Source organism: Pteropus vampyrus, unplaced genomic scaffold (assembly GCF_000151845.1).
Source record: "Pteropus vampyrus isolate Shadow unplaced genomic scaffold, Pvam_2.0 Scaffold185, whole genome shotgun sequence".
In the NCBI taxonomy this organism is placed as follows: domain Eukaryota; kingdom Metazoa; phylum Chordata; class Mammalia; order Chiroptera; family Pteropodidae; genus Pteropus; species Pteropus vampyrus.
In genome coordinates, this window is record NW_011888966.1 from 1,446,437 (window position 1) to 1,455,650 (window position 9,214).

Here is a 9,214-nt window from a genome sequence, read left to right on the forward strand (position 1 = left end):
CAGATGGGGCGGTCAAGAGACCCAGAGAGGGCAAGAGACTTGCCAAGGTCACACAGCAGTGTAGAAGCAGCAGAGCTGAGACTTGAACCGGAGCCCCAACCCATACCCCAGAGTCTGTTCACGGCCCTGACCAGGCTGGAAGTATGTGTGGTCAGGGTGACTACCCCGCCGTGCCGCTGAGGGCTATGGGAGAAGAAAGCATTACCCAGGGTGAAGATCTCCCAGAGTAGGATCCCGAAGGACCAAACGTCACTCAGGGTGGTGTAGAGGCTGTTGAAGATGCTCTCGGGGGCCATCCACTTCAGGGGCAGGAAGGTCTGTGGGAGGCCAAGGATGGCCTGAGTGCAAGGAGGGGCAGAGCCCCACGCTGCACCTGGGTGTGGGAAGGAGGCCTGGCAGGTCCCATCCCCAGCCCTTTCTCATTCCCTAGTCCCTGAGGGCCTATCTCTGCTGGCACACAATTCCTACACCGATCCCAGTACTGGCCAGAGGATCAGGAGGCCGAGTATTTTCCCACAAGCTGGGGACATAGTAGCTTCAGAGTCTGAGGCTCTTCATGGAACAGACTTCCTTTCCTGACCCCAGGAGAGATCCCTGGCTGAGCCGGCAGAGGGGAATGGGAACCAGGGACATGGCCAAGGTGCTACCCAGCTCTCATCCTAGCTGCTTTAGATCTCTGTGGCCTAGTGGCCATCTAGCTCTGGGGTTCTGGGGACATGGGTGGGAGGCAGGATGGTCATATTTTAACCAAATACTGCCCATCACCTATTTGTCTGCCTTAAGCTGTCACCTAGGCTTCTTCCTCTAACCCCTGCCACAGCTAGGACAACACATTTGGCTTGCTCCCTCTCCAAACTCCCCAAGACCCATGACAGCTGGTCCCTTGCTCCCTGCCATGACCAGCAAATCTGAGCCCCCAGCCCACCCCAAGCCTCATCATCTTAGCCCCCTCAAACCCCATGCACAGTGGTGGCACCTTTCCTGTCCCTGCACTCATGGCTTGGCAGGCAGAGCCTGTCACTGCTGGGCAGGTCAGACCATGAGGAGCCCTGCCCTGATCTATGAGCCAAAGCCATGCTGACCAGGAGGGTCAGAGGCACACAGGGTGGGAGAAGGTACTCACGCTGCCTTTGGAGATGTAGTTAGAATCCCGCATGATGTCACGAGCCAGGCCGAAGTCACAGATCTTGACCAGTTTGCCCTCGCAGATGAGCACATTCCTGGCTGCCAGGTCTCGGTGGACACACTGGGTGGAGAAGAGCAGGAGAGGGTGGGAGCTGAGGCCTTGGGGGCAATTATGGAGAAAGACCCTCTGTATCAAGTGCTTTGAGAAACAATGCATCGCTGTCTAGGCGTGAGGGGCCACACGGGTGAGAGAGGCACACGGTGTGAGGGCATTCGCTGTCCTCGCCCACCAGAGGGGATGTAGCTTCCATGTAGGTCTGTGTACTTGGAGGACCGTGGCTGGCTGGGCGACCCGCCTCCCACGACCTGGATCTACCTACTGCGACCACACGTACATTCTTGGAGGCCAGGAACTCCATGCCATTGGCCACCTGATAGCTGAAGCCCACAAGATCCGTGTAGCTGAGCACTGGGGATTCATTGATCAAAGTCGCCCGACAGGTCCTCTCAGGAGCTAGGGGAGAGTAGAGGGTCACCCACCGTCTTGTGTCTTCCCATGGCCCACAGAACCTCTGCTCTTTGGCTGAACGTCCAGGACAGGGGGCTACTGATCCTCTAAGTCTCCCCCAAAAGGAAGAACGATTTCCAAATATCTAACCTAAATCTCTCCCACTTTATCAGGACCTTCATCGTCCAAAAAAACTTTCAGCATTAACCCTGGGCTACCTTTGCTCAGCCTGGCCTGCCCGCTTTTTGGGGGACACTAGATCAGCCTGGGGCCCTCTCCGAGCAGACCTCTCTTCCCCAAGACCTGGGAGGCTAGGTACTCCCCCCACCCCATCCTACTGCTTCCCCTCCCTGTGAGCTGTGTGCATATCTCTGGACCCAGAAACAGGGGTTCATCTTGGGCCCCCCCCCGACATACACAACAGCTTTGGGCAAATGGCTGCACTCAGTTTCTCCATCTATGAACTGGGCACAAGGCCACCCTCCTCTCAGGGCTGTTGCTAGGCTGGGTATGTGAAAGGCTTTGAAAAGAAGGCGTCGCTGCACAGGTATGAGGGCCATACAGGTGTACGGTCACCGCGTGCACCCACCGGAGGGAACGTAGTTATCATAAGGAGCCATGTAGTTAGAGGACTCGATGTCTGCATACTTGATGTCCCCTTTCATGTCCAGCATGGGCACGTAGTCCACCGACTCATCCTTGCTCATGTCCATGTAGCCACCATCACTCTCCCCAGGCAGGGACATATGGCTGAGCATGAGAGAATCATTGCAGAAGTTGAGGCCATCGGTTTCCCCTTCTCTCCCCGCTCCTGCCCCTCCGTTTACTCCTGGGGCCCACAAGGCCTTGTCACTCATGTGTTTCTTCTCTCTTTCTCTCACTCATCCTCCCCCAGCCTGCCGCTGTCATGTGAATTACCATAAAGAAAGCCCTTTCAATCAACCCGTGGGGCCCCGAGCTGGGTCCTGGGGCTGCCAAGATGACATAAGACCCAGTGTGTGTCTTAAAGAGCTCAGACCCAGGGGCAATTACAACACCCCAAGACAAGGGTCACAAGAAGGGTGTGTACCAAGGCATCTTGCTGTGGCCTTTATGGTTCCATCCAGCCATGATGCCCTACGAGTGCCCGGCCACAACCCAGAGTGGGCAATGAATTGCCCTAATGCCTCTGCTTGTAGCATCAACTCCCCCATATACCATATAAACGCGTTCCTACGAGTAGAAAAAAGACTGGAAGGAAATCACTCAAAATGCTAGGGAGGACAGAGATGAGTTTTGCTGTCTCTTAATGTTTTTCTGAAGTTACTCTTGTCTCTGCAATAAACACATATTGCTTTTGTAATGAGCAAAAGAACTAAGACATTATATTTGGAAAAGAAGTAGAAGTGGGTTGCAGTGGCCTCAGGGCACTGGAGAGGCAGCTGTGCAGAGGGAGTGGGAGCTGCAGTGAGGAGGGGAACATGGAGTCAGGCCTGGGACAGGAGAGCTCCAAGTGCTCACTGTGGAAGGCTAGGACAGTATCACAGTGTCAAGGGGTCACGTCTGCAGAGTGCTTAGCACAGGGCCTGACACACTGCAGACAGCCAGTAGGAGTCAGCTGACCCCATCACTATCATCGCCATTATGGTCATGCCTTCCTGTGGGGTGGCTGAGGCCTGGGTCTTGGACTGACTTGTGGAACAGCCCTGGCTCCAGGAGCGACTCTACCCGCCTTAGCCTCAGCTTCCTGTCCTGGACAAGGAGGGAGTAAGCAGATGCTCCTCATGGCTCCCGAAAGAGTCAGCTCCCTGCCTCCATCCCCATACCTGGGCAGGGGGAGCCCAACGGGCAGTGCGTTGCTGTAGAGCTCGGCGCTGGCCCGGCGGCCCTTGTCGGAGCAGTGCTGCAGGAAGGTATGCTTGTTGCGGTGCAGGTAGTCCACCAGGTCGCCGTAGCGGCAGTACTCAGTGATGATGTAGATGGGCCCTGTGGAGGAAGAGGCCCAGGGAGAGCCCTCAGGGAGGCCTCAGGCTTCCCATCAGGCCCATGAGGCTAATGACAGACGACACGTGAGAGAATCAGCTTGGTATGATGGCGAAGAGGCTGTAACGCCAGGCAAACCCGGATTCTTTCCCTGCCTCTGTGACCATGAGCAAGATACTTAATCTCCCTGAGCCTTACTTTCCCCATCTGTCAAATGGGGCTAATAATACCCACCTTGAAGGGCTGTCGTGAGTGTTCATGGGATAATGTCTTTGTCGGCTCAGCTCAGTGCTTGGCACATAGCAAGCACACAGTGTTAGCTGCTATCGATACGTTTTTCAAAATAAAACTCGTTTTGGAGCCCAGTATATAAATAGAGGCAACTCTTTATTTCAGGTTACTGTTTAAATTCAAATAAAATAAATCTACTTAAAGTCAATCAGTGAGAATTTGAAGATAGCAATGAAAACAAAAATTGTGAAATGGGCGATCATCGCAGGCATAAATTAGCCTATGCATGCAATGTACTTCTGTATTTGGTTTTGGTTGCACAATACTGAGGAAAATCCCAAACCTCACAACAAGCAGCTGCAAATGGCAATAACATTGTGTGTGTGTGTGTGTGTGTGTGTGTGTGTGGCTTAACTTGCAATCGGACCTTCAGATAAACAGACTTGGCCAGTCAGATTTTACTCTATGATCTGAATTGAGGCAGCTCTCAGTTAGCAGACTGGTTGCCTCCGGTGGTGGCGATATAATTGATCTCAGTGTTGCATAGGCTGTCATTTATAACAGTAGTGAAAATCTATTGTGAGAATTTTTAAATGTCCGAGGACCCCTTGATTTGAGAACTGCTGGGACTAGTAACCTGAAGAGTCCTTGGTGGTGCTGTGATTCTGTGAGTTTCTAAACCCCAAGCCCATCTGGCTCTGTGAATGAGTGAAAATGCTGGACAAGATGGGCGCAGACACTCCAGCTGGAGTATCTAGCTGTCTCTGGATTGAGGACGGGGTGGAGAGGGGCTAGGCCCTGGCCTCTGGCATTTCCCAGAATCCTCTGGGCAAGTAGGATTGTACCTCCTTTGGTGCAAGCCCCAAGCAGGTTGACCACGTTCAGGTGGGGCCCGAGGTGACTCATGATCTTCAGCTCCGACATAAGGGCTTGCTTCTCACTGCTGCGGGCAGTGGCTACGGGATAGAGGAGGGGACTCAGGCTCCACCGGAGGCAACCAGTCTGCTAACTGACTGGAGCCTGAGCCCCACGAAGTCCTCACTAAAGCCTGTTCTGGCTCTTCTGCTCCAGTCTGTGCTATAAGACCCAGGTGGCCAAGGGTAGTAAGGACCTACATGCAGGGGGAGGGGAAAGATGATGGGAGGAAAGCGGAGAGCAGAGGGAGGAAAGGGAGGAAGGAGGCTGCCAGAGGAGGGCGCAGGGTGAGGAAGCCTCTCTCCCAAAACAGAACCAGGCACGGTGCTGGCTGCAGTGTGACCAGCGAATTCGAATCAGCCCTGGCCTGCTCTGGGAGTGCCTGAGTGTGTAGGGAGAGGGCAGGAGAGAGGTTGGGAGTGGGGTTCCCAAGACTCACATTTCAGCATCTTGACAGCTACTTTCATTGTGGCCTGAGAATGGCTCAGGCCATGAGCTGTGGCTTCCACCACCTGCCCAAAGGCCCCGGAACCGAGGGTGCGCCCTGCAGTAGAGATGATCCCTGAGCTCCTGGGCCACCAGGAAGCTGCAGCCCCACCCCCTCTGAGGTCAACCTACATAGATATCCCTCGACCACCCTGCACTTAAGGTGTTCCACCAGAGGAGGCTCCAAAACTCACAGTGCTTCACAGTCCTTCCTGGTGTCTCATCTCTGTCTTACCTGCTTTCTGGGCCATCTTAGTCCCTGGAAGCCTTCCTCCCTCCCCAGACAGGGCCACAGCCCCTCTGTACCCCTCGGCCTCCCACCTAGACTAAGCATAGGCTTGGTGCTCAGCCCGTCCTCAATTAATACTTCCTCTCTTACCATGAAGGGGTCCCATCTCACAGTCATGGGATCACAGGACCTCAATGCTGGACGGTCCCTGGGGGATCATCTTGTCCCCATTGCACAGAAGGGGAGACTGAGGGCCAGAGAAGGCAAGACATCGGCACTAGGTCTCAAAGCTAGTCATGGCAAGGCTGGGACCAGACCTCAGTCTTCCTATACACTTCAAGTCCCCACACGGCCACATGAGGCCTCCTTGGACTGACCAAGCACAAGCTGGTCCCGTGGTAGCTCCCAGGTGGAGTCATAGGGCAGCTGCATAGGGTCCACATAGATGTACTCATGGCCATCCGAGCTCACGGATTCAATCACCTTCCATCGGATCTCATAGCGGGGCTTCTGCAGGACCGAGACCAGGGATGGGTCGTCAGAGGGGGTATGGGCCTTGAGGCTCACTAGGTGTAGCTTCTTATGGGACAGAGGGACCAGGAGACCCGGAGGCTCAGAGAGGGGCAGGGGCATAGCTGAAGTCACAAGGCAAGTTATCCACAGACTCAAGGCCTGCATGGGCTCAGGGGTAACAGATGCCAAGCGGTTCCAGCTAAAAAGTGGCTGAAGAGGAGCTGACAGCTGAAACCCAGCTGATTAGAACCTCCTCACCAGCTTCTCCTAGAGCCTCAGCTGCTTCTGGAGAAGAGATGGGAGTAGAAGAGCAGGTAGCGTCAGAAAGTGACACAAAGCGGGAGTACTCTGACAGATGTGGACAGCCCCTCTGCATGCTTGGGTAGTCACAGCAGAAATCTCAGGAAAAAATGTAACTGTAGGATATTGAATCCATAGAATGTTGAAATCACAGCATTGGAATTTTAGAAAGATAGACTATGGGGCACTGCAATCCTAATGCAGAAATCGTATTATATTTGAAGCATAGAACAGTGAAATCTCAGAACAGAACATGGAAATTACAGATTAACAGGATTAGAATGTGGTTTAGTAGAATCTTAAAGTCTCTGTGGGTAAGAGTTGGAAGAATCCTGGGGCCCAGGATTTGGGGTCTACCCCAAAGGTTTCATGCCCCATGGATGGCTGGGATGGGCAGGAATGATGTCTGAGCAAAACCTAGACAGGGGGACAGCAGGGACAGGACACCCTGATGGCCTGGCCCAGGTCCATGTTGGCCCAGGCTGCTGGGGATGGAGGCAGCTCAGCTCAGACACCCAGCACCATTCTATGTCATTTCACACCTGAGTTCTGTGCTGGGCCCCAGACATGGCCAGATCCTGCAGGATTCAAGGACAGCAGGTCGGCCCGGGGGGGCGGGGGTGGAGGGAGTTCATACAAAACAATCTGTGCTAGTCTGTACACATTAGGTAAGTGTGGGCTTACCTTCTGCCAGAGCATAATAAGGATGAAGAAAGAGATGATTGTGAGGACTACCAAGGCCAAGATGGCTGAGATCACCACCACCTTGAAGGGCGAGGCTAGAGGCAGAGACAAGACCTGGTCATAAGACAACAGGGCACTTGGCAGTTGCTCTCCCCTCATCCACCTCTGGTACCACAAATCCCTCTCTGCCCATCCTGCCCAGAACAGAAACCCTCTTTAACCCCCCGCCACAACCCCCTACCACAGTCTATGATGTCAGACCCTCAGCCTCTCCCTCTGGGCCACACACTTAGCCTCTCCCATAAATACCCTCCATGCCCTTCAGTAACTAGCCCCAGCTCAGATTTCTATCAGCCTCCATATTCTTCCAGCCCTTGCAGGAGTCAGTCTACCATAGCTGTAGATTAGATGCAAGTTCCTGGCAGCTGGGCTGGGCTTCACCTCTCTTCCTCATGCTTACAGACGTGCACTATGCCAGTTTTCACGCATGCACAGGAATTGTACATGCATCATTTATACACCGTTATGGGGATTGTGTACCCACATAGACATGCATACAGACATACATTCCAGCCTTACACATGTATCTGGGGATTGTGCATTCTTCATTATATGGTTTACAAATCTACATTGGGAGGGTTGCACCGTGTCCAAGGATCAGGGATGCTCATGTACATGGCTTACAACATACACAGAGCGTACACACACTAGGTATAGGGAGAAAACGCTATTCATAGCCATGGTTTATAGACATATACTTGTGGATGTACTCATGTGCCAATATTGTGTTGTTGTATAAGTGCATAGGAACATGCTCTGGTGGGTTTCACAGTGCTTCTGAGTGTCCGTGACATGCTGACTCTGGCCTGCTGTGTGCGCACAGGCAGTCACAAGTACGGCAAGATCTAGGTGGGGGTGAGGTCATCGGGGGCCGCTGAGGCTGGGTGACTCACACTGTGGCACCAGGGTGACTTCCTGCACGTCATGGCCCAGCAGGTTGCGCAGCGTGCAGCGCACAGACAGCGGCTGATCCACATGGCTCAGGCGCAGCATGCTCACCACCTCAAACTCCTGCTCCTCTGCCCAGTACGTTACGTTTGTCTCCAGCTGGCTCTCCTCGGAACTGTTCCCCAGTGGCGTGGGTGACAGCTCACGCGGACACCTGCCGGTAGAGCCCGCCAGGTCAACTTCCAGTCCCTGCCTTCTGCAGGCGGGGAAACTAAGGCCAAAAGCAGGCATCGCCACAGGGTTGTGGTGGACAAAGGCCAGGAGCGTGTAGTTCTGCTACTTCCCACCGCCTGGTCTTGAGCTGATTCCTCCTGTGGTCCCACAACCGACCATTAGGGGGCGCTCCTACCCCAGAACAGAGAAGCTTGATACGCAAAAACCACTCCCTTCTTTTGACCCTCAGAGTCAAGGTAAGGAAAAGGGTCAATTTAGGCCATGCAAAGCATCTCCAAGAAGCCATATATTCTAGAACAGGGGTCCCCAACCTCTGGGCTGCAGACAGGTACCGGTCCGTGGCTTTTTAGGAGCAGGCCACACAAAATGAGGCGAGCAGCAGGTGAGCAAGTGAAGCTTTGTATCTGTAGCTGCGCCCCAGCGCTAGCATCACTGCCTCAGCTCCACCTCAGGCATTAGATTTTCATAGGAGCACAGGTCCCTGGTGCCAAAAAGGTTGGAGATCGCTGCTCTAGAATGTGGCTCAAGCCTGGGACAATGTGCCCAGAAGAAGGGGCTGGACTAGATGACCTTCAATGGGTCCTTCCAGACAGCTGTGGGTACTCTGGGAGACTGAAGCCAGAGTTTTTTGCTCACCTTTTGAGGTCACCGCAGGTAGACCAGGTGAGGTGTGGCTGGGGCATGCCCCGGCCACGACAGCGGACTGTCTGCTCCCCGTTGGCAGGGTGGCTCTCGCTCAGCTCCAGCACCCGGGCAGGCACTGCATAGAGAAGGCATAGGGCCAAGAGGTGGGAAGGTCAGAACAGTGAGAAAGGCCCTCCAGGAGGACCCGGCCTAGAGGCTCCCCTGGGGGGAGGGGAGCTACAGGCTGCAGGTGAACCTTAAATACCAGGAATCACTGTGTGAAAACTGGCGGATTCCCCTTCTGGGTACTTCAAAGGAAAAGCCTCAGTAGGGTGCTAGTCTGTCTTTAACACTTCTCTGATACTTGCTAATCTGCCCTTTAACAAAGAGAGCAGGCCTCAGTAGCAGAATCCTGGGAAGGCAAGAGCATGGAGCTCGAGTTTAATTGCGTTGTT

The 9,214-nt window shown here is 54.0% G+C and overlaps 1 protein-coding gene across 2 annotated transcripts in view; it reads right to left on the reverse strand.

The window, feature by feature from the left end:
• Window positions 1-9,214, reverse strand: part of PDGFRB (platelet derived growth factor receptor beta) — a 43,732-nt gene that overhangs the window by 6,502 nt on the left and 28,016 nt on the right. For both annotated transcript variants that reach the window (XM_023537319.1, XM_023537320.1), the window contains 10 exons: window positions 7,907-8,115; window positions 6,954-7,048; window positions 5,834-5,966; window positions 5,181-5,285; window positions 4,672-4,782; window positions 3,439-3,598; window positions 2,223-2,383; window positions 1,521-1,639; window positions 1,124-1,246; window positions 206-317 (listed from right to left, as the gene is read on the reverse strand). In XM_023537319.1, coding sequence (XP_023393087.1) covers window positions 206-317; window positions 1,124-1,246; window positions 1,521-1,639; window positions 2,223-2,383; window positions 3,439-3,598; window positions 4,672-4,782; window positions 5,181-5,285; window positions 5,834-5,966; window positions 6,954-7,048; window positions 7,907-8,115 — 1,328 coding nt within the window. The remainder of the gene's footprint in view (window positions 1-205; window positions 318-1,123; window positions 1,247-1,520; window positions 1,640-2,222; window positions 2,384-3,438; window positions 3,599-4,671; window positions 4,783-5,180; window positions 5,286-5,833; window positions 5,967-6,953; window positions 7,049-7,906; window positions 8,116-9,214) is intronic.